At 42.0% G+C, this 24,926-nt stretch overlaps 2 protein-coding genes across 6 annotated transcripts; one reads left to right on the top strand and one right to left on the bottom strand.

Moving 5' to 3' along the window:
* Positions 1 to 136: 136 nt before the first annotated feature.
* ndufb6 (NADH:ubiquinone oxidoreductase subunit B) lies at positions 137 to 3,248 on the bottom strand. Its single transcript, XM_026171198.2, has 4 exons — positions 2,930 to 3,248; positions 1,196 to 1,288; positions 430 to 474; positions 137 to 280 (listed from the first exon to the last, which is right to left on the bottom strand). The coding sequence occupies exons 1-4, from the start codon at positions 3,107 to 3,109 to the stop codon at positions 215 to 217; spliced, it is 384 nt and encodes a 127-aa protein (XP_026026983.2). The 5' UTR covers positions 3,110 to 3,248; the 3' UTR covers positions 137 to 214.
* A 302-nt stretch (positions 3,249 to 3,550) lies between these two features.
* LOC113024276 (PRELI domain-containing protein 1, mitochondrial-like) lies at positions 3,551 to 21,740 on the top strand. Of its 5 annotated transcripts, none has more exons than XM_080302964.1 (7): positions 4,716 to 4,875; positions 6,153 to 6,359; positions 7,057 to 7,282; positions 8,106 to 8,219; positions 9,076 to 9,154; positions 9,940 to 9,965; positions 20,517 to 21,740. In XM_080302964.1, the coding sequence occupies exons 2-7, from the start codon at positions 6,268 to 6,270 to the stop codon at positions 20,550 to 20,552; spliced, it is 573 nt and encodes a 190-aa protein (XP_080159090.1). In that variant the 5' UTR covers positions 4,716 to 4,875; positions 6,153 to 6,267; the 3' UTR covers positions 20,553 to 21,740. The 5 variants fall into 5 exon arrangements, with proteins under 5 accessions (XP_026026977.2, XP_080159090.1, XP_080159091.1 ...); XM_080302965.1 differs by having other exon boundaries at positions 9,879 to 9,965; positions 20,517 to 21,369; XM_026171192.2 differs by lacking the exons at positions 4,716 to 4,875; positions 9,940 to 9,965 and adding an exon at positions 3,551 to 3,572.
* Positions 21,741 to 24,926: the final 3,186 nt, after the last annotated feature.

Below are 24,926 nucleotides of genomic sequence, written 5' to 3'. Positions count from 1 at the left end.
ATGACAGCTGGGATAGGCTCCAGCGCCCCCCCCCCCCGCGACCCTGAAAAGGATAAGCGGAAGCCAATGGATGGATGGATGGAATTCTACTAAAACACTATCACTAATTTATTCTGTTAAGTCAAGCTCACACTCATAACTTTTGAGTATTTTAATCACATATACAGAATTTTTTACAAGAGAAACTCAAGGAAAAAGCTGAACTATTTCCTCTTCAATGATGGCCGTGGGTCTCTGGGAGATCTGGAACAACTTCACCCGTCTCCAGGATCGTGTCACCCTAAGCACAAAAAAAGTATTAGTTATGGTAAAAAAAGGTAACATTCAGTTACATTTATACAAATATATGAAGAATAAATGGGGTATTATGTGAGAAACAAAAAAAAGTTAACTGTTGGAAGTAATAAATAATAAATGGGTCACACTTACTGGGAACAGCTTGGGTTTCAACTCCACAATGCCATACGGCCTTTGCTGTAGGGAACAATGACACGGAATTTTAATATGCTACCCATTCTGATCGAATCAGTCACATGATCTCCATCTACAAACGAAATTCAAGGTGCAGGGTTCTCTAGTTTGGCCAAGAATAAGTTAATACTGCATGTCTGTAACTTAAAACTCTTTCTTTTAGTTGCCTTGTGAAGTTATTCTCTAAGCTAAGTTGTACACAAGTACAGGATGTCATTATAGAGTTGTTTTTTTTCGTGGGCGATCATGGCTCAAGAGTTGGGAGTTCGCCTTGTAATCGGAAGGTTGCCGGTTCAAGCCCCGGCTCCAACAGTCTCGGTCGTTGTGTCCTTGGGCAAGACACTTCACCCGCTGCCTACTGGTGGTGGTCAGAGGGCCCGGTGGCGCCAGTGTCTGGCAGCCTCGCCTCTGTCAGTGCGCCCCAGGGTGGCTGTGGCTACAATGTAGCTTGCCATCACCAGTGTGTGAATGTGTGTGTGAATGGGTGGATGACTGGATATGTAAAGTGCTTTGGGGTCCTTAGGGACTAGTAAAGCGCTATATAAATACAGGCCATTTACCATTTCTTCTTTCAAGTTACCTGGGTTGCATACTATCAAACAAATTAAATACAATTAAAAAAAAAAATAGCTATCTTCTTGAACTTCATATTATGGCTCTATCATCCATCTCCTGTATTTAAAGGCTTAGATATAAATAAAAATGATCAAATGTGGAAACTTACAGCAACATGGTATTTCACGTAGTAGTGAACAATCCAAGCGGGTATCAGCAGCCGTGTTAATGTGAAAACTCCACCTCTGTACGCTTTGTAGGTCTGCAAGGACAAACAAATATCAGTAAAGAGAAGAACATACAGAATCATAATGTTTACAGGGACTGAGTTTGTTCTTTTGCTAAAGACGTGGAATATGTGATATACGGTTTAGATAAAGGGCCTAAAGATTTTCAGTGTTCTACAGATTATGAAGACCGCAGCTCCACCCCCAACATCTTATCTCCAATATATCCACTAAGCCACACTCTGCACACGCCCAAACCATCTGAACCTCTCCAAACTGATTAACCTGAGTTGTTTCTATAATTTAATCTGATCTTATCTTGCCCATTCACCTTCACCATCTTTACTTCTAGCATCTTCACCATTACACCCGCTTTCCTCTCATTCACACACACATTTATTCTGTCTTGCTTGACTTTCTTTTCTTTTCTGTGTAAAGTTCTCTGCAGTGACTACCCTTGTATCAACATTTTCTAAAAGCTAGGGATGCACAGATTTGGATGGCCAGCTCTGTTCTAGGATGCCCTCTGGACCCAGTGGAGGTGGTGAGTGACAGGAGAACGGCGGCTAAGCTGTCATCCCTGTTGGACAACATCTCCCACCCCATGCAGCAGACTGTGACAGCACTGAGCAGCTCCTTCAGTGGGAGACTGCGGCACCCACGGTGTGGGACGGAGAGATTTCGCAGGTCTTTCCTCCCCACTGCTGTCAGACTCCATAATAAAGACTTTAACTGATCAAGCACACACATCCATACATATGCAATAATACTAAGTGCAATAATCCTTTCTGTCATCGTTGTATTTTTACTCAGTTGTATATAGTATTTGTATTTGTATTCTATTTTTATCTTATTGTATATTTATTTTATTTTATTCTACTGTATATAGTATTTTATTTTATTCTATTCTGTACAGTTGTGTACTGTATTTATTCTTATTGTATTCTAATTTTTGCTTCATAACTTTTGCACTGTCCACTTCCTGCTGTGACAAAACAAATTTCCCACGTGTGGGACTAATAAAGGTTATCTTATCTTATCTTATTTATTCTCCTTTATTCCGCTATGTCTTATGGCCTTCGTCAGGGTCATAACAATGCATAATACACAACATTTTTAATAGCATAGGTATGGATTAGTCACTTTTAAAATGTTGTCTGTAAACTTATTGGTGAGTCAATCAAACCATAATTTTTCTCCAGCATTAAACTATAGTGCATATTTTAAACTAAGTAGGTATTGTTGAAGCAACAGATTTTACTGACACCATGCTTAAAAATTACAATTTGAGCATTAATTTTTTATGTTTGTTTGTTTGTTGTTGCTATTCTGTGGCAAGGAAACAAAGAATCCATTACAAAAAATACATTTTAGAGTATTTTCTGCTTAGTTGAGGCAGTTTAGTTCTTGTATCTACTAAAGATAATCCAAGGAAAACCTTAGATTGTGTCACTGACATAGAACAACATCACAATATAAGCTGTAGTAGATGCGGTCTGTGTGTGTGTGGCATGAAGCCTGCAAAGTAAACGCGGCCAACCACGTTAGCAGTAAACAGCTACCCTGGCCCTTGTCCTTAATGAAACGCTACTAGTAGCAGATAAACCGCTCGGTTTGATTCCAGCTGTAAATGTCATTATTAGCGGTCGTCGGATCAGCTGTGTACGAGAACTCACGTAAACCCTCCACAGGCTCTTGGGCTCCAGAAAACCAGACCAGAACTTGGCGACAGGGCCAGGCGGTTTAGCTTGTACCACGGGTTCCCTCGGACTGAGCTCCTGGTCCTTCAGCCACTGCCTCCGGAGCTTCGTTATCTGCTCGAAACGGAGCTTTTGGTCTGGTGTGTACCCAGACATCTCTTATTTACTAATATTCAACCTCGAAAGATCTACAATGACACCATGGAGGACACTTCCCTCTGCAGGAAAGTGCACCGACGAAGAAGAAGAGTCGGAAATGGGACACATATCGTTCTGTGGTGTATTATAGCGCGCCACCTGCTGCATGAACTGGTTACTGGAGGACCAATGACAGTAGTGAAACAAAATGTTGCACTCAGCTCTAAGCGGAACAAAAGCGGGCTCACACAATAGCAATATATACCGAAATCAGGAATAGATGATAAATTCACAGTATAAATAAAAAACAAATTTTAAATGTGTGTGGTGGATACTACAAAGACACAGGTGTTTTCTCATGTTTGTTACCTTTGGGTTGGGCCAGCAGAGTCACAGTCTCCAGGAAGAAGTCCCTCAGTCTGGTGGTTCTGCTCTGCAGCCACTTTCCCAAAGGGAGGGAGACAAACGGTGTGTGTGCTGGGTGAGTAGTGTCTTTTAAGCTTCAGGAGGCTCTTTCCAGCATCTGCTTATGTACATGTCTGTAGTTGTTGGGAGGCTGCTGCCAGGAGCCCTTTGAGGATCGTTCTTATCTCCATGATCATCTCCTTTGTTTTCCTGACACTGATGCAGAGACTGTAATCCCTGCACCAGCTCTTCTGTCACATTACATCCTCCTTGCAAATATCTGTGAATAGTTTGATCCAGAAATTGGTTTTGTGGGTGACAAAAGCCTCAAAGTGACCAGAATAGAATGAAAACCTGAATTAATGAGATTTTCATCAATAATTTAAATGTCTGGTACTGTCATGTCTGTGGTTCATCCTGCCCACTAGATGGCAAAATAAAACACAAGACTGACGTGAAGCCTCAGCGGGCCTTTTAAAGGGACAGTGTCTTGATTAGGCTACTCCACAGTTCATGTGAGCATTAAAAAAACAATGATTTCTAAAAGTCTGGTTTGCAAATTGGGATGTGAGTTTGAGCAGAGAGAGCTCAACAACACCACAGCCACGTGAAAAAGAAAGTTATCACAGGACTCTCTGCAGCCCTGTAAATAAAAAACCCAAGTGCACTCTTACTGCTTCCATAGGAATTAAGAGAGTAAAGTAGCAGCCAGGTGCTCCTGATGCAATGCATTCACTGATCATCAGCAAGTGTAACATCTCCATGAAAGCAGAAGCTTTGGCAATTTGTTGGTCTGGGACAAATTCAAGGAGTGTGAAATGATATAATGGGCAACCATACATATCCTACTGCAGGGTGGTCTCATAGTGACGTTTAGTGAACAACTGTAAAAACTGTTCACTGGCTTCATCTTCTCACTGTTTTTCTAGAATTAAATAAGTGTCTTTACTACATTGTAACGGATGCAGCTAATGTTTATTTTAGCTGACTGTTTAAATTAGAACACCAGCAGGCAAGAATGGGCACGATGGGAATCTAAATACAAGTATTTCATGAGTACTTTTATGAAAACTGTAGGTTCCTCGTTAAATATATATATATATTTTAAAGGTTCAAAATTCGGGACTAGCCATCAGGTCTTTGTATCACACAGCAGTCTCCAATGCGTGAAAAGAGAAATGTTTGTGAGAGCTTTTACTTTAAAACGACAACCGGAAGTGGCTTTACAGTAAAACGGTCCGAGCTACGACTCGGAGCTGGCTGACCGGGTTCATATGACACTATGAATATAACTAGCTAACATCAGTTAGTTTGTTGGCTTTAGGCTCAACAAACAACTAATATTTATTAGCCTAGCATTAAAGTAGCAGCAACTACAGGTAAGCTTGCTTATACTATTTCCGGAATGTTTCACATTTCGGTTAGTGGCCATTTAACGGAACGGGAGGCTACCGAAACTTGAAGTGCGGTATTATTGCTGTAAACCTCCTGTCAAACTCTGAACTCAGTTAACATTAAGCTGTGAAATAACCGGTCTTTTACTTAAGCTCAGTATAACATTTAGAGGTAAATCACTTGAATTATGTGGTTAATTAAGTGGTTTCTGGAAGCTAACTTGATAGCTCTTAGCTGTCCAGCAAACCAACGGTAACGATAACCAGCCAACCATATGTCAAGGTGACGTGCGTATATTACGTAAGGACTTACGTCATGTTGAGCTATGAAAATGTGAAAAGTCAATAAAAGATAACAAATGGTGGTTTCAAAAATGTTTTATTGGTGCTGTAATTGGAAAAAAAATGGATATTTGGGGGACCCATTGAAGTCTATACAACAAAATCGAAAAACATAAAGTCACCGGCCACTTTATTAGATACACCTGTTCACATTGTTTTAGCTAATCGACTGATCACATCGCAGCAGCTCGGTGCATTTAGGCCGGCAGGTATGCTCCAGATGACCTGCTGGAGTTTAAGGTGATTTCAATGTGGCGTTGTTGTTGGTACCAGGCGGACTGCTCTAAGCATTCAGAAACTGCTGATCTACTGGGATTTTCCTGCACAGCCATCTCTAGGGTTTATAGAGAATAAGCCCAAAAAAAGAGAGAAAATATCCAGTGAGCTGGTTGCAGGTCTGAATGATTGTCAGAGAACATTCAACTGATGGGAAGGCAATAGCAGCTCAAATGAACACTGGTTACAATCATGATATGCGAAAGAGCCAACACTACATCAAGCTCTGAAGCAGCAGAACAAGCTGTTACTCCTATCACCTGAGAACAGGAAACTGAGGCCACAATTCACACATGCTTCCTGAAATTTGACAATAGAAGCTTGTAAAAATGCTGCCTGGTCTGATTAGTCTCTATTTCTGAGACATTAAGATGGTAGGATCAGAGGTTTTGTGTAAATGACATGAAAGCGTGGATCCATCCTGCTTTTTATTAATGGTGCAGACTGTTGAAGTTGTAATAGTGTTTGAGATACTTTCTTGGCACACTTTGGGCCCCTTATTACCAACTGACCATCGTTTACATGCCACAGCCTATCTGACTATTGGTGCTGACCATGTCCATCCCACCCAGCAGTAAAATACTCTTTATTCAGCATTTTTATCCGCGTAACCTTTTTACTCATTGTTCCCTTCACTTTTGCAGGATCACCACAGACTGTGGATGGAGTCAGCACCAAACTTTTCACTGATTTGTATAATCACAGCGAGGGACCTCAGGGTTTGGGATTCACACCGTCCTGCACACCATCAAAAAAAAAATGGTCAAGTATTTCTGTAGCAGCACCGACATCAGGAGTACATGGGACCATGTTGTCTCTGCTTTCTGGCAGAGGTACCCAAACCCATTCAGGTACTCCAGCATTCTCATAATCAGTATTTTATCAAAGGTGCTCATTAGAAAACACTAGCAGCATGCCTTCAGATGTCAGTCCTCCTTCAGCCGTCACATGGAGAGCCATAAAATTTGCTACTAAAAATTAAGGTGCCAAAAAAACGAGTCCTTTTTGACTTTGGGATTACCATTGCTGGCTTTTACTTTTAGTGAACATTTGAATGCTGTGTGATATCTTTTAAATGCTTTCTATTTCCCCTGATCTCCTCACTAGTTGGAAAGTAGGAATTACATTAACTTTGCTGAACTGTGGTTTAGAAAATGTAAATAATTATGTAGTGCAATGTTTTAGTGTATTGTTTAATCATTCTTCAAAACTAGGCAGTCGTGCAGGTGATGCCTGTATATTGTTTCAATTTTGGAGGCTCGCAAGCAAAAATACGCTTGTCAGTCTTGAGTGAGATTGAGAACTGAGACAGTGTATCAGAGAAGCAAAACTAAGTTTGGCTGATCGAGGTGGGCAGGTGGTTTATGTGCTTCTTGTTTTTTTTATGCCTGACTTAGACGACATCAGAATATTTTACTTGCATATATTTTTCTTCTTTCTTTTGGTGTATATTATGATGGTGCACTCTTTGAACGTACACTAGAAACAGATGAGAAGCCTCACAGTAACCCTGTAGGTGATGTGGCTGTGTGTTTTTGTGTCACCCAGCACCCATGTTCTCACGGAGGACGTCGTGTACCGGGAGGTAACAGCAGACCACCGGCTCCTCTCCAGACGGCTTCTAATGAAGACCAATCGATTGCCTCGCTGGGCGGAGCGGCTCTTCCCCGCCGGCATGTCTCGCTCTGTGTACATCATCGAGGACTCCATCGTGGACCCAGTGAACAAGAGCCTGACCACCTACACCTGGAACCTCAACCACACAACTCTCATGGTGAGGCTTTGTGTTGTTGTTGTTTTTTTCCTGCCGTCTACTTGTTGAGCTGTTTCAGAGAGATTCTAATCAACACGCAGCCAGTTTCCTGTGTTATGCCTTTTTCCTGATGGGTTTTAATCATCATTGCCTTTGTGATCTTGTGTGGTGGAGAGAAATTAAAATTTTCACTTGACTCTGCTTGTTTTTCTGCTGAAGTTGCTGTGAAAGTAGGTATGTGTTGTTTGTGTTTTGTTTTTTTACATGTGAAACTGTGTAGGACTTCTGTCAAAGCTGTCATCTTGCTGCCATGATATAAGGAAAGTAATGTGGTCTGACATCACATCACTGTTGTGGTTACAGGTGTTGTAGAGTACTGTGGGTTGCCAGAGTCTGGCACAGACAATAACAGGAATAAAGAAATCAGTTCACACAAGGACAGAGGTCCTTATTTCGCACACGCATTTATACACACAACTAAATGTTATATTTTTATGATCTTTTCTTAAAACTTTAATGAAAACTGCACTACGTTACAACATACTTGATGATGCTTGTGTTTTTAATTTGCTGCAGTCTGAAACATGATGGCTTCATGGGAAAATATGGAAAACATTTTGAGACATGGTAGTTCTGTGCAGTTGTTGAGACAAAAACAGTTCTTCAAATCCTTCAAAGGCTTTTGCAGAAAGAAAGATCGTTTTTAGTGAAGTTACGTCTCCAGAAATCTTGTTGCCAAGACCACGAGTTACTTAAAATCCTGAAATGATGACTTCCATAGTAAATCTGTTGAGTTGCATCTTAGTTTATTATAACCTGCTGTCACTTTTCTTTCCCAATCAAGTCTGTTGAGGAGCGTTGTGTTTTCCAAGGCTCAGTGGAGCATCCAGCGACCACACAGCTGAAACGTGAGGCGTGGATATCCTCGAGCATTTATGGCTTCTCCAAACCCATTCAGGTACAGACAGACCCCAGCCAAAACCACTGTATATAAATGTGCCTGAGACCTGCATTCACTCTCATTGCCAGCAGAGGGCAACTCATGTAGCTGCAAGCAGACCTCTGTGAGGAAACAATCAGACTTCTTATTTGATTTAGGAGCTCAAAGTAAGCACTATCCTCCTACATTTTTGGACTTGGTTGCTAAATTCAAATCATGATGTTCCTTTTTAAAAGAAGTTATGATCCCGTGTTTAGTAAACTAAACAGAATAAAGATTTATTGTGCCGTTTTCTTAGTTTCTTAGTAAGATCAACTGTTTGCGCTAACCATCTATAAATGTCTAACGTGCTAAATCTGCAAATTCAAAAAAAATAATCCACAAACCACACAGCGATGTCATGGTTGCTTCTCCCAACTTTTATATACAGTCTGTACTCTGGCTTTCCTTTGTGTGATAGACACAAGACGGTAAATGAATTCTTTTCTTTCAGTAAGAGCCCATCTGCCCTTTAGGTAAGTTAGATGTCAGTCAGCACAGGAATGATATGAGTACTCTTAGAAGCATTTATTCGTCTGCTTTCATCTACTCTACGGCAGTTCAGATAGAATAGATGCAATTCTTTTCATTCTAGAGGCCGATGTCCTGAATTTTCAGATCTTTACTTTAGCGCTCATGCTAAAATAAAGTAGTGGGAGAAGTGAAATTACAGCAAAAAAACAAAACAAAAAATAAGTCTACTAAATTGGAATCATTAAATATGGAAGATGCCAGGCTTGTTTGGATATCCCCAGAGACTTGCAGTGACAAGACGGTGTTGTTTCCCAGACAATCTCCCCTGTGTAAAGCCATTTCCTGTTCTGTCTTCTCACAGGAGTTTGGTTTGGCTCGCTTCAAGAGCAACCAGGTGAAGGCCATGAAGGGGCTGGAATACGCGCTGTCCAACCTGCAGGGTATGTACACTTCATGTGTGTTCCAGCTGAAACAGGGCAGAGAGCAGGAGGAAAAGCAGAGGAAAACAAAACAGCTTATTTTTAACTGTTGCCATTTCTGGAAGGGGGGAAACTTAAACAGGAAATGGAGCTTTCTTTTCGCCCCAGAAACACAGGACTGCTGTCATAACAACCTGAAGGGGCTCACCCCTGCCACTCTGGACTCAACACTAAACTTCCCAGCATCCTGAAAATACATAATTGACAAATAGCCTGAAGAAATCTTACTCCTCCACGTGCCATGTGATAAAAGGCGGGGGGATGTGAAACCATGACAGCTACAGTCACAAATGGCACAATTTCCTAATTTAGGTTTGGACAGAAATAATTTAGGTAGTCAGTGTTGCATAAAGAGAGTTTAACAGAGTAAATCATAATGAGGGATGTATGAAGAGATGTATTAAAGAAACAACAACACTTAGAGATGAACCATCTGCAGATGAGTCACTTTTTCTAGTATTGATTTATCAGTTTCTCATATTGGGTAGGGTTTAGTTTAAAATAATAGGACACCAGCTAAACCTGAAAATGTTCACATTTGAGGGATTTTTTTTAAAAGTACTGTAAGTCTGCGCACTACGAATAACCTCAAATAATTTGTACATTAAGTGTGGAAAGTCAAATTTAACCCCAAAGAATAAGATAATATTTACATTGTTCCAAACTGTGTGTTGTGCTGATGCAGCGTACGTGTGTCTTGATTGTGTGATTCCGTCCTGTTGCCACTTTTGTTGATGCCACTACAGGAATCGGCATCAGGCTGAGCGTCATGGTAAGTGTGCTAGGACTGAGGCATCCATCTGCCATCCCAGGCGTTGCCCGGGGGTTGTCACATGTTGCTGCACAGAGTAGACAGCGTAGCTGAGGCAGTAACTTTTTACCCTGTCTGAGCAACAGTGATCTAAATAGTAGTTTAGAGTATAGAAGTAGATGTGTTGTTTAGTTGATTCTGATGTGATTCTTATTTTAAAACGAATTAAATACGGTTGTGATGTTTTGAGTCATCATCAACCACTGAAGGAATTTCATCAAATTTGGCACAAACCTTCATGTAGAGAAGATCACACTCACTGGACTCTTTGTTAGGCAGGCCTGTTCAGATGCTTGTTAATGCAAATATCTAATCAGCCAATCACGTGGAAGCAGCTGGGTGCCATTTAGGTATTTAGACCCAGTCAAGATAACCTGCTTAAATTCAAGCTGTGCATCATTATGAGGAGGAATTTAAGTGACTTTACATGTGCCGTGGTTGAGGGTGCCAGATGGGCCGGTCTGGGTATTTCAGTAACTGCTGATCTGCTGAGATTTTCGCAACCATTTCTACGTTTACAGAGAATGAAAAGGAGAAAATGTCCAGTGAGCTGCAGTTTTGCCTTGTTGGAGCCATAGGATCTGATAGGAAGGCGACAGTAACTCAAATTGTCACTCATTAGAATAGAATAGAATAGAATAGCCTTTATTGTCATTGTACAGGGTTAGGGGTTATGTACAACGAAATTGGAGTGCCACTCCCTTGGTGCAAGTTTCAATAATAAATATAAATGTAAAATATAAAAAGTACAAAAAAACAATCGTAAGTACTCAAACAATAGTATGTACAATATATACAGCATAGCAGCATTAATATAATGACAGTATGAATAGCAGCATAATATAATGACAGTGACGGTATGGAATAGGTTCAATTGTTTTTGTGCTTATTTACTACGGTGGTAGCTCTGGGAAAGAAGCTATCCCTGAATCTGTTTGTCCTGGTTTTATGTGACCTGTACCGTCGGCCTGACGGTAATAGTTCAAACAGTTGGTTGCTGGGGTGAGAGTGGTCCTTGATGATATTGCCAGCTCTGCTGAGGTACCGAGAGTTTGCAGTGACCTCCAGGCTGGGCAGAGAGCAGCCAGTGATCTTCTGGGCTGTGTTGATGACCCTCTGCAGTACTTTCCTGTTCGCAGCTGAGCACCCTGCATACCATGTTGTTATGCCATTACAACCAGAGAAGGCACAAGACCATCTTTGAATGTACAACCTTGAAGCAGATAGATTACAGCAGCAGAAGACCACAGCAGGTGCAATCTGTCAGCTAAGAACAGGAAACTCAGGCTACAATTTACACAAGCTCACCAAAATTGGACAATAGAATTTGATGTAAACAACACAATGTATCCTTTGGGTCACTTCATACCAACTGTATAAGCTTACACTTCTTCTACATGTTTGGAAGAGAAGTGTAAGCTTGGGGCAGAGGGAAGGTTTTTCAGCCTTATCTTCCCATATGGAAAAGAAATAGTAAAAACTTATATGATTTACTCATGAAAGTGGCCACTTTCTCATTACTTTCATATTTTTTTTTAGTAAGTATCCAAAACATACAAGTTTCATACAAGACAGATACAAACTTTATAAGATTTATATATATCTTTTCCATATGGGTTAAGCAAGAATCAATGTGAGCAGAGCGTTTATGAGAGCATTTTTAAGCACTGTTGCTCAGTCTTTGTTTGTACACGCACACCTTCAAAATAACAGCCCAGAGGCATTACCGAAATGGCTACAGAGTGGCAAAACTCACTTTTAGAAGGATTTCAGCATATGTTGTATTCTGGTGGTAAACACAATGATGAATTCGATTTTCTTAGTCAAAAAGGTTTGTCCTTACCTCGTTCATTTGTTAGGGAAATTGTCAGTGTAAAGGAGAAATCTATGGTTATGTGTTAGTTTGCTATTTAAGAGCACATACAGAGAGATGGACTGATGAGGGTGTGTTCAGAGGTCGTCAGGTCCTGAGATGTCTAAATGTAAACAGCCGTATTTGTTTCATAACATAATGAATGAAAATCACCTGAAATGCCACAGCACAGAAACAGACCGGAAGGTTATTTCCCACCCGTGTTTGTAGTCTGCAAGGACTCTTTAACGTTCAGGCAGTGTGGGTAAACCCAGACGACGGGAATGCTGAAATATTTCTGACATTTTGATCGCACACAGGGGTGGATTTTTTTTTTATTAACATGGTTTCAGCAATGCTGGCAGCTAGATAAATAAGTTAAAAATTTATTAATTAATTTTAAAAAAATGAACTAATGAAATGAAAATAAATAACTTTAAAAAATACAAAATAGTCAAAGGCGCTTGCAAAGAAAAGCGTCTAGACTTCTTTAAGTTGCTTGAAGACGTTTCACCTCTCATCCGAGAAGCTTCTTCAGTTCTAAGGTCAAATGGTGGAGAGTCCCAGAAATAAACCTAGTGGGAGTGACCCCCCACAGAGGGACAAAAGGACCCCCTGATGATCCTCTAATCGCCTGAGCCAAGGTGGGAAACTGGGCGTGGGTCCCAATCAGCCAGAGTTTCGGGTGTGTTCATTGTGAAACCTGGCCCCACCTTATCATGCGAATTCCTGAGGTCAGATGGCCCAGGATGTGAGTGGGCGTTAAGGCGTCTAGGAAGGGATCTCAAAACTGGATTATAGATGGCAGAGAGTTGGTGTCGTAAACCCCCGCCTCTGTTCAAAGATGGTCGCTCACAGTGGACATAGATGGCTTCTTTCACTCCTCTTTCAAACCATCTGTCCTCTCTGTCCAAAATGTGAACATTGGCATCCTCGAAAGTGTGTCCTTTATCCTTAAGATGCAGATGGACTGCTGAGTCTTGTCCTGTGGAGGTGGCTCCTCTGTGTTGTGCCATGCGCTTGTGAAGTGGCTGTTTGATCTCTCCAATGTAGAGGTCTGAGCATTCCTCGCTGCACTGTACAGCATACACCACATTGTTAAGTTTGTGTTTTGGCGTTTTGTCTTTCGGGTGAACCAGTTTCTGTCTGAGCGTGTTGCTGGGTCTGAAATACACTGGGATGTCATGCTTGGAGAAAACTCTCCTGAGTTTCTCTGATACACCGGCTACATAGGGGATGACAATGTTGTTGCGTCTGTCCTTCTTATCCTCCCTCGCTGGTGTCTGGTCTTCTTTTCTGTGCCTCTTTGCTGACTTTAAGAACGCCCATTTAGGATAGCCGCACGTTTTGAGTGCTTCCTTTACATGTGTGTGTTCCTTCTTTTTCCCTTCAGGCTTAGAGGGAATATGTTCTGCCCGGTGGTGTAGGGTCCTAATTACTCCAAGTTTGTGTTCCAAAGGGTGATGGGAGTCAAAGTTCATCCTGAACCTACACAACCCAGAGAAGAAAACACACCTGATGCCAGTCAGGAGAAATGGGTTAAGAACTTTTCAGACAGGATTCTCACTGAACCTGAAAAGAAAGTATTAGCCAAAGGACTCAATTTTGCCATTTCTCCACAACAGTTGCCCATAGTGGACCTCATCACAGCCACAGAATCTGCCATACGGATTAATAAATTATCACAGACAGAAGCAGAGCAAATCAGGATGAAAGTCTCAGCCACGCTCTCCAGTGCCAAAGTCCCTCCATCCAACCTCACAATACAGGAAAAGAAGGCCGTCGCTTCCCTGAGCAAAGACCACAACATCACTGTTTTACCAGCTGATAAGGGAAGATGCACCGTGGTCCTAAACACTACAGATTACCATACAAAGATCACTACTCTCCTCAGTGACAACAATACCTACGAAGCCCTAAAGCGAGACCCCACAAGCAGCTACAAAAAGAAAGTTATAGCTTGCCTTCAAGACTTTGAAAAGGACAAAATTATTGACCGCCTTACATATCACCGCCTTTACCCAGGGGATGCCATACCCTGCATCTATGGACTTCCTAAGATCCACAAGGAAGCTGTCCCACTCAGACCCATAGTCAGTAGCATAAACTCAGCCACTTATAACATTGCAAAACACCTTGCTACCATCCTTGCTCCTCTCGTGGGGAACACCCCACACCACATCAAGAACTCCACCGACTTCACCGACAAGGTCCAGAAACTTACCCTGGATCCAGATGAAACCATGGTGTCCTTTGATGTAGTCTCTCTCTTCACTTGCATACCCACCACGGAGGCCGTGGAGACTGTCAGAAAACGACTACAAGAAGACAGCTCCTTGGAGGACAGGACCAACTTCACACCCGATCAGATCTGCACACTGTTAGACCTCTGCCTCACCACTACATATTTCAAGTACAACGAAGGCTTTTACAGACAAAAACATGGCTGTGCCATGGGCTCCCCCGTGTCACCTATTGTAGCCAACCTTTACATGGAGGAAGTGGAAAGGAAGGCTCTTGGCTCTTTCAAAGGAAGAGTACCCAGCCACTGGTACAGATATGTGGACGACACCTGGGTCAAAATCAAGACACAAGAAGTGGAATCCTTCACTGCGCACATTAACGCTGTGGATAAAAACATCAAGTTCACCAGGGAAGACACAAAAGACAACTGTCTGCCTTTCCTGGACTGCGCTGTGCACATTGAAGAGAACGGCAAACTCAACATCGAAGTTTACCGGAAGCCCACACACACGGACCAGTACCTCCTCTTTGACTCCCATCACCCTTTGGAACACAAACTTGGAGTAATTAGGACCCTACACCACCGGGCACAACATGTTCCCTCTAAGCCTGAAGGGAAAAAGAAGGAACACACACATGTAAAGGAAGCACTCAAAACGTGCGGCTATCCTAAATGGGCGTTCTTAAAGTCAGCAAAGAGGCACAGAAAAGAAGATCAGACACCAGCGAAGGAGGATAAGAAGGACAGACGCAACAACATTGTCATCCCCTATGTAGCCGGTGTATCAGAGAAACTCAGGAGAGTTTTCTCCAAGCATGACATCCCAGTGTATTTCAGACCCAGCAACACGCTCAGACAGAAACTGGTTCACCCGAAAGACAAAACGCCAAAACACAAACTTAACATTGTGGTGTATGCTGTACAGTGCAGCGAGGAATGCCCAGACCTCTACATTGGAGAGACCAAACAGCCACTTCACAAGCGCATGGCACAACACAGAGGAGCCACCTCCACAGGACAAGACTCAGCAGTCCATCTGCATCTTAAGGATAAAGGACACTCTTTCGAGGATGCCAATGTTCACATTTTGGACAGAGAGGACAGATGGTTTGAAAGAGGAGTGAAAGAAGCCATCTATGTCCACTGTGAGCGACCATCTTTGAACAGAGGCGGGGGTTTACGACACCAACTCTCTGCCATCTATAATCCAGTTTTGAGATCCCTTCCCAGACGCCTTAACGCCCACTCACATCCTGGGCCATCTGACCTCAGGAATTCGCATGATAAGGTGGGGCCAGGTTTCACAATGAACACACCCGAAACTCTGGCTGATTGGGACCCACGCCCAGTTTCCCACCTTGGCTCAGGCGATTAGAGGATCATCAGGGGGTCCTTTTGTCCCTCTGTGGGGGGTCACTCCCACTAGGTTTATTTCTGGGACTCTCCACCATTTGACCTTAGAACTGAAGAAGCTTCTCGGATGAGAGGTGAAATGTCTTCAAGCAACTTAAAGAAGTCCAGACGCTTTTCTTTGCAAGCGCCTTTGACTACGATGACCTGGATGACTGAGAACCTTCACAGACAAAATACAAAATAATACTTTTTTTTTTTTTTTTTTTTTCGCCTGTCCCATTTGGCTCTTTAGCCATCAGAATTGTTGTCTGAAGGATTTACTTTACCTATTGGATCATCATGGCCTTGCCATATTGGTCCATTTGATTGACCTTTATTATAATTATGCATTTATTTGATTTGATCCAAGATACAATCTTGGGATACAAAACATGTTTTCTTAGACAGTTGGCATGCGAGTATCTGAAAGTACCACACGTCTCCAGAAGTTCATATCTTTGCTGATATGAATTTCACTATAGTTTGCTGATTGGATTTTTTTTCTTTTTAATATTGCTTACTACATTTAAATCCAATAAGCAATTTTTGCTTTGTTTAAAAAATGCTGCCTTGAAAAAACGTGAGAGACTTTTGTTTTTGACCGTAAGGAGTCCCTCCCCGCTGTTATTGTCAGCGTTCAGACACACAAAGAGCCCTTTCCCTTTGACAGCGCTAACGCACACTCGCACTTCATATCTACGTCTCGGTTTAAAAAAATAAAAGTGCAGAATTGAAGGAAATGTATCTCCTTATCATCTCGTGTTTGAGTGGGGGGGGGATCACTGTGTCTTTTTGTGACTCAGGTTGTTGTTCTCACACGAGGTTGTGGGGTTCATAGTCAGGGCAGACACAAATAGACTGTGCAGCCCCTGGCGCTAAATCCAGTATGAGGCTGTTCCTGACAGCATACAGATGAGGAGAGTGCAGACTTATTCAGTGAAGCCTTTTTAGAAAGGTCCTTGTTGATATGTATTTATTTTTTGTATGTGTCACCTTACCTTTCCTTACCTTTAATGACTGTTAGAGGAAAGTCACAATTGTGATCATTAGGTCTGACTTAGTAACAGCGCTGAACTGAGTGAGCACTGTCTGGTAAAAGTTAACAAGTGCACGGAGAGGAGCTCACTTTATCTTCACTGCAGAGGTGTGGACTCGAGTCACATGACTTGGACTCGAGTCAGACTCGAGTCATTAATTTTATGACTTTAGACTTGACTTGAAAAAATGTTCTAAGACTTGTGACTTGACTTGGACTTTTACACTATTAACTTGGGACTTGAATTGGACTTGAACCGATTTACTTGAAAAGACTTGATATTTTACCCCAAATATAAAATTTAACATGCATATTATCAGTGTTGGGGAGTAACGGAATACATGTACCGCCGTTACGTATTTAGAATACAAAATATGAGTAACTGTATTCCGTTACAGTTACCGTTTAAAAAGGTGGTATTCAGAATACAGTTACTTTGTTGAAATAAATGGAATACACTGGGGTACTTTCCTGTTTCATTTTGTCGCGGGTCAGGACTGTTTGGGTTTTGTTTGACAGCTACGTTCTTTTGTTCCAGGCGGCAGCGTTACGGTTGCCATGGTTACAGGGCGACGCTCTCTCTCTCTGCGACTGTGTGTTTCCTGGGTGAGAGAGCGCCTTTTCGTTGTTGTTGTTGTTGTTGTGCTAAGCTAACAGGCAGAATGCTACAAGCATAGCTCTAAAGAATGTAGCATCATGTTCAGTGTAGTCCGTGCTGCTGGGAGAATGGACTGCCATACACGTTATGTGTCTGTGAGCGCTAGGAGGGAGAAAAAGGGGAGTGGAAAGGTACGAGCAGTCATCGAGCAAAAACGGGAGCTGGAAGCATGTAAATATAATAATAACCACTGCAGCCAAGAAGAGTGCCTGACGAGCCCAGTTGTAAGTAAGCTATTAAGACTCGACTGTACACTGTGTTCGTGTTTTCCTCCGAAAACAACAAGTTCCGTTGGAGCAGCCTTTCAACGCCTCTCTCTCTGTCTGTCGCAAGAAAAGTTGACCCACACAACAAAGTAGAGCTATTTTTCGGCTACCAGCCGACAGGGACCCCGCCGTATTATGCTGGGCTTACACTGTGCGATTTTTTCAGTCGCGCGATTCAGCTCCTGCTCAAACTGTACGATTGACTCGCAGGGGTTAGAAGTTCATAGGTCACGATGCAGGGTCTCACACTATACGGCCCGATGCTCTGATGCGACCTGAGTGCTCACACTGTGCGTCCATAAAAATGAAGGTTATAACAGAAATTCTGTCGCTCGCTCTCCCTCTCCGTCTTTCACTCACACAGACACACCACCACCATCAACTTTGCTAAATTGCTAATGAAAAACATTGGTCAGGCAGCTGTGATTGAGCAGCAGTGTCGATCCAACTATTTTCACGGTTGTTGTGGTCGTGATAATTTTGTGAGGCCACGTCGAAAGGGCTCGGATGGTTCTACAGGTTGTGCCTCCCTCGCTTGTGTCCAGATCACACCTGCACTGCCGTGCTACGCCGTCTTTTTCGCTGACATTTGTGTTTGCGCGTGCGCAGTGTGGCAAACTGCGGTGACACCCTCACGACCAAGCGATTGATGATCGGGAGCTGGTCGTGAGGTGTCAATCGCTTCTCGTTACCCCACGTATACTACACGATGCACGACGCACGATGAAGGCCAAAATCGGGCCGATCGCCAAAACGATCGCACGACTCAAAAATCGGCTCAAAATGGGCCAAAAATCGCACAGTGTGAGCCCAGCATTAGTCAGAGGTCCCTTTACTACAGTTCGGAGTCGCGGACCTTCAGTAATAGTAATAAATCACACAGCAATAGTACATTCACGTTGTTGTAAAAAGCATGATAATATTGTAGCGGGTCAGGGCTGTTCGGGGTTCTGCTTGTACAGTTATGTTTTGTGTATGTTGCCATGGTGACGGGTGACGCCCTCTCGCTGCGACGGTGTGTCCTTCCGGGGTCAGAGGGCGCCCTATGTGTGTTGTGGTTGCCACGCTGAGCAGTTAGCTAGTGGCAGTGTGTTCTTCTGCAAATGTTATAAACGGCTGTGCTCCCTGGCTAGCTCACGGGAAGCAAGACCAAACGATACCTCCGTCTCCTCCTTGTCTGAACTCGCCACAATATATTAAGTAATCCAAAGTATTCAGAATACGTTACTGTCATTGAGTAACGTAACGGAATAGGTTACAGAATACATTTTGGGGCATGTATTCTGTATTCTGTAATGGAATACATTTTAAAAGTAACCTTCCCAACACTGCATATTATATAGAGATTGAAAATGTGACGTCATTCACGGGTAGAACCGCAAAGGATTCTGGGAACTCGTGGCAAGCGGTACTAGCGCACGCAGGCTTTCAATTAAAATCAGTTATACAGCGATAAAAAGAAACACAAAAATGTCAAGAAGCCGTTGTATTATTAACTACAATAGCCGGTCGCATGACAGCCACGGGAAGCCGACGGGTAAAGAGATCGGTTGTTATCGGATTATGTCCTTGAAGAGAAATTGTTCAGCCATGTTTCCGAAGTAACAGACGCGACGGATGGCCTGGATTGCAGCCATTCAAAGATCAAATATAACGTCCCAGAACCCTCCAGCTCACATGTTAGTCTGCTCCAAGCATTTACACGAAGGTCAGTGTTTTTTAGTAGTTAATGCGTCATTTTCATAACATAATTGGTGATATAGGTTACAAGCAAGTCTGGCGCTGAACAGAAATTGTCGCGCTATGCTCCTTTATTTATTGTGCATAAATAGTGAATTGTCCTGACACAATATTGCGTTTCGCTTCTGTTATTATGGTACATTGACAAAAACATATACTTTTATTCACAGGATAAAACAGGTTTTTTGTATCACTAATTGCCCAGTACGATTACAGCATACAATATTATTGTCACTGCTACATTTCTGTGATGGGTACCAGAAATTATTTCCACTACTAATTAATTACCGTTGAGCTCAAAGGTCCTATTAATAAACGGTTAAGGAATGTGTATTTATGACGACAATTTGTGAGACTGGTAAACTTATGATATGTACGATGGTCTTTCGTTCTACACGGTGCATTTCAAGGTCCTGTACCCATCCGTCGGTAAACTGTACCTGGGCTTGTTGCAGTGACCTGAAGTTACTAAACTTCATGAGTGTATGCACTCACTCCAAGAACCGTATGATTATAAATATGCATATAAATATGCTAAGATGAGATAGCTGACTTCATCTAACTAGCAAATGTTGTCCAGGCTACGTTGGTGATACAGTTTTCTTTAATGTGTATGATATTTTTGTCATGCGATTTTAAAGCCGGTCCTACAACCGCATCCAAGAATAACATGCAGCTTATCTCAGAACTGTCGGTGAAAATTATTATTGGAGCTAGGTTTAATTGAGCTGCATTTTAAAGAGGTGCAATTTCACAATTTGTGTATATTTTCTAAGTTCACTATTTTGTCATGTGTTGAGAAAAACACAGATTTTAAAATTACATGGTCTAATATTTACATTTAGCATAACTGCAACATTATTTTTTCGTTTTTTTTTTTTTAAAGACTCGAAAGGACTTGAAATTCAAAATTTCAGACTTGTGACTTGACTCGGACTTTTACACCAGTGACTTGAGACTCGACTCTGACTTGCCTGACATTACTTGAGACTTGACTTGAGACTTGAGGATAAAGACTTGAGACTTACTTGAGACTTGCAAAACAATGACTTGGTCCCACCTCTGCTTCACTGTAGTAAAAGTATTCTCTTTGATTTTTGAAGGCGTGTGTTTCTGTGTGCTTGTTTCCTGTGGGTGGCTCCGAAAACAACAACAAGAACAAAAAAAGGCAGCACACTTCTCAAGCTACTAAATCATGAAAGTCACGAGAAAATCGGCCACAGAAGTGTCAGTGAGCATCCTGATCTCAGCAAGGATCTCGCAGTGTTGCTGATGCCTGTCGTCCTCGTTCTCTCCCGCCTCACCCTCGCTCTCTTCCCACAGGAGAGGCGCCCCAGCGGCTGCTCAGGGACACAGTGAAGGACGCGTCAGAAAAGGCCAAAGAAGCAGCCAAGACGCTGGCTTCAGCTGCTGCCGTCCCACAGAAACCCCGGCAGTTTATCTGAAAGCACTGTGTGTTTGTGTGTCTGTGTGTGTGTGTGTGTGTGTGTGTGTGTGGACTCGGCATGATTGCCTTTGATCATCTCGATCATCTTGAAGTTTTGCTGTATGCTCGCTGTTTACGATTTCTCTTAATAAGAAACAGTCTGACTCCTCTGTCGGGTTACCTCTGCTGACAAATCTGCTGTCAAAGACGATTATAAACATCGTTATTATCAGCACATATGCTTTCTTCTCATTGGCTCTTTCAAGTTTATTATATTTATTAACATATCATTTATTATTGAGCTCCAGCTAAAAGCTCAAATTAGACCAAATCACGATCACGTGACTTTGTAATTTTAATTTAACTTCATCGGTTAGTTATCAGAGCTGTAGTTGAATGCTTAACTGTACTTAAATGCTTTACGGTTCATTTTTTCAGGTTTGACACTGCAATAAACTGCAGAGAATATCTGTTACAGGTGTCAGCACACAGCGTCTGCTGTAATATCGTTCTTATGTTTGGAAAGCATATATGTTTCTGCCAGCAGGTCTGTACTGATGCATGGATAATCACAAGAAAAAAATTAAGCTAATTTAAAGCTTTAGTAAAATCTTCTTTACTGTTGAAGTTTATTTTATTGTAAACCAGGGGTGTCAAACTCTGTGTTGTGGCAGCATAGAGAGTAATTTTATCTTAAGTTGGTCGGACCAGTGAAACTACAGTACTGCCTAATAAAGTCTTAAAAACACACTGCCAATTGTTTGCCCTTTAGATTCAGCGTAAAGAAGTTTAACTACGCGCTTAAACGATGATGTGTTATGAACATGAAGTGCAATTTTAAATATATCTGTTGTTCTGCATTATGAAAAACAAGGACGGCTGTTTGGCTTTCACGTTAAGGAATAATAGCATAAATTAACAGAAAAAGGGTCTTTTTGTTCTGTAATATAACAGAATTTTTTTTTCTGGATGAAATGAAATGAATAAATAAGAGATCTTTACTGTTAATTTTATAGAATAATTTTATTATTTTTGTTTAGGTGTATTATGCTATGCTGTGCGTGATGTTTTTGTCAGTAATAATAAAATAATAAAACTGACAAATGCAGTGAAATGTCAAACATGTAAGTTTTTCTTCTTTGCAATATTCTAAACCCATCTGCTGGGCCGGATTGGACACTTTTGGTGGGCCGGTTCTGGCCCTCGGGCTGTATGTTTGACACCCCTGTTGTAAACTGTTTTCAACAACTGCATTCCCTTCAGGATGGAATCGACTGGATTTGTTTTTTCGCTCCAACATTTTATTTATCATTAAAAATTATTCATGTGATGTATTTTTAAGAAGTCTTTAGGGTTTTGTGCTGTAAGATGTCCATAAATCTCTCTGGACTTTCAGTTTAATAGCTAGACATGTTTTGAAGCTCGTCAGTGTTAAGCTGAGATTTAATAAAAGTTTGACGAGTTATTTGTCGAATTAATTGCGCCTGTTTGTTGACGCCGTCACCCAATGTCTCTTCGCTGTCACGCTGACAAAAGATGAACTCTGAACTTTAAACATCCCCCCCAATATTCCAGTTTCACAGCTGCGTAAACCAAACAGGAAACCCCGAAACTTTTCAACGTCTTTACCTACATTTTCTTTCAGCTTTGTTCAGCTGTAGGTCGTCAGTTTTTAATCTGCTACCTTCCCCCGAAAAGCACTGATGACACCAGCACACACGGCTTTCTGTATAAAACATTTTAATTATATTACAATGAGAGAATACACAATACCTTAAAGTGTTTGCTAAAGCATAGCCAGCACCAGGTACTCGTGTACGCACGCTCACACGCACAAAAAAAAAATGGAACTTATACATCTTCTGAATTACACATCTGCTTAAAAGCAACATATTCACAGGTCTCTGGCACAGAACTCCCCCCTCAGCCCAAACAAACCCCCTCATCATCTCCCCCTCAACTAAATCCAAGCCAGTTCAGCCTCTAGCTTCTATGTGGGTACAAAGAAAAAAAGGAACCATAACGTTGTAGGACAAAACAATTAAGGAGAAAATACAAAATAAAAGGCTGAAGTGCAGAAAGCAGGAAGCTGACCTAAAGCCTACAGGTAGTTAAAGCTATCGTATTAATCATTAAAAAGATTCAAAAGTGACTCTTTATTTGGCAGGAATAAGATTTCATGGAAGTCATTCTGAGGGTTTGTAGAAGCACCTTTAAAGCAGCAGCAGGCTAAGGGACAGAAAGACGTGTTTCTCACTTCATCTGTGTGCACGTGAGCTGCAGACGCCCCCCATACTCCGTCATGCCCACCACCCTCTTTCTTCTCCGCCTGCTGACACCCACCCAAAAAACAAACTTTTGTGCTCTTAGAAATCTCTGTGCAACAGCAGCATGAAAGCAATAACATCAAATCTTTTCTTGTGTACTTGTTATGACTTTGTTTTGTTTTTTAAAATAAAATCCCACTTTGATGTTGATGAACATTCCCACCCCAGCACAACCCCACTCTCCTCTGTGTCTTGCCGTTAACCGTTTGCTTCTTCTGTCACGAGAAGGGAAGTGGAACAAGATGGGGAACTTCGTTGTTTTTTTTTTTAAAGTTAGGGCAACTGATTCAACAGTGTTCATTAAGTGGTACAATCTCTTTAAAGAACCCTCCCACCCCCCAAGGCACATCATTAAAAGATTTTCCCATAAACACGATCCATCCAACATTCAAGCAAAATGTCTGCATGTCCAATCAGCTGCTCATACACTACACTGAGTGAAAATATATGTATGTGTTTTTAAAATCTCTAATCTCATATCTATCCCCCCCCCCCCCCCCCACCCCCACCCCCACCGCCTCATCGTCCCGCTCCCTCCCTCTTTTTGTCTTCTGCTTCTTTTTATGTCAATTATCGCTGTGGGAGGTTCTGTGCGAGAGAATATGCCATTTAGTAATGGTTTACTCAGTTGTTCATTTGACTGACAAACTGAAAAAAGGACATTTTTTGCTACAAACAGTCATGTACAAAGTCTTTGACATGAATGTAAACTCGATGATTAAAAAAAACCCCAAAACAAACAGCTGTTTTTTCCTCATCTCTTTTCCCCTCCTGCAGAATATGGAGAGAGTGCAGATAGGAGGTAAAAATTAAAAAATATATATAAGAGTTGGTCACCAAAAAAAACCAAAAAACAATGCACCACAGAGTCAAGAGCAAAAACCACCTGCTTGTCTTTAAAAACCCTGCGCCCCGCCCGCCCCACCCTCCCTCAGAAAGCACAAGATGGTAATATTGCTGTGTCTCAAGAGGTCCCCTGATCGATGGGTAACACTTTGTTTGGGACGCACCACCGGGAGCTCGGAGGATAACACCGTTAAGCTGCCATTGATTGGATTATTCTGTTTTTTTATCGCTCCTCTCCCAGTGGCTCCCACCGAACAAACAAGTCAACATACAACAATAATAAAATAACAAAAAAATCAAAATAAAGATAAACACGCTTCAAGCCCAGAAGTTTTTAACCCCTTCGGTGACCATTTGGGGCGACTGGAAGCTGCCATGGGAGTTCACCAGTGTGTGTGTGTGTGTGTGTGTTTGTTTTTTATCTCCATGACAGAGGCGGCGCTGGCAGACGGGCGGGCAGCGAGAGGGCAGAGGAGTGCCTGGACAGGGTGTAGTACAACAGCGGCTTCAGTAGGAACTGAGATAAAGGGGGAGGTGGGGGGGATAATTTTTACTCATTTATGAGGTCTTCTCTCTTCACGCGGCCCTCACGCATGGAAGTGTCTCACGTTGAAATTAAAAAAAGGCCCCGCCAGAGGAGGAGGAGGGAGGGATGCAAGCGAGAGGGGGAGAGGACAGGGGGGAGCGTGACCTGAGTAAGGGCCAAAGAGGAGGAGGAGGAGGGAGGTCGAAGGCTCACCAAGGCACAGAATGACAGCAGGAGAGTCACCCAAAGGGAGAGGGGCCAGTCTATCAGCTCCCCTGCTCCCACTCTCCCTTCATCAAGCCTGGCCTCCTGTCTGTCTGGCTGTCACTCATATTTTTATATATATTTATATATATATATTTTTTTATATATAGATAAGATAGATATACTCACTCTTTTTTGTCTTTTCATTACAAGAGAACATTTAGGAAAATATAATACAAAATTTAATACAAGAAATATAGACTACACTGGCTAAACTCACTTTCAGTGACGAGTAGATTCTGTATGCAAGTATTTTTCTTTTTCATTCGAGTCTTTTGTAGTTCTTTTCTTTTTTTTTTTGGGTGGGGTCAGATCCGTCTCAATGGCCTGCCCCTTTTTGTGTC

This window comes from Astatotilapia calliptera, chromosome 6 (genome assembly GCF_964374335.1).
Source record: "Astatotilapia calliptera chromosome 6, fAstCal68.1, whole genome shotgun sequence".
NCBI classification, from domain to species: Eukaryota; Metazoa; Chordata; class Actinopteri; order Cichliformes; family Cichlidae; genus Astatotilapia; species Astatotilapia calliptera.
Note: the sequence above shows the minus strand (reverse complement) of the source record. Positions and strands in the feature narration are given on the sequence as shown.

What these genes read in the sequence shown, in the direction of transcription:
- ndufb6 (XM_026171198.2), bottom strand. Translation starts at nt 3,109, where the DNA reads ATGTCTGGGTACACACCAGACCAAAAGCTCCGTTTCGAGCAGATAACG. An exon ending in AGAGCCTGTGGAGGGTTTAC is followed by an intron (nt 1,289 to 2,929) that starts GTGAGTTCTCGT and finishes TTGTCCTTGCAG; the next exon opens with ACCTACAAAGCGTACAGAGG. An exon ending in ACGTGAAATACCATGTTGCT is followed by an intron (nt 475 to 1,195) that starts GTAAGTTTCCAC and finishes TGTTCCCTACAG; the next exon opens with CAAAGGCCGTATGGCATTGT.
- LOC113024276 (XM_026171192.2), top strand. Translation starts at nt 6,268, where the DNA reads ATGGTCAAGTATTTCTGTAGCAGCACCGACATCAGGAGTACATGGGAC. An exon ending in AGGTACCCAAACCCATTCAG is followed by an intron (nt 6,360 to 7,056) that starts GTACTCCAGCAT and finishes TGTGTCACCCAG; the next exon opens with CACCCATGTTCTCACGGAGG. An exon ending in TCAACCACACAACTCTCATG is followed by an intron (nt 7,283 to 8,105) that starts GTGAGGCTTTGT and finishes TTCCCAATCAAG; the next exon opens with TCTGTTGAGGAGCGTTGTGT.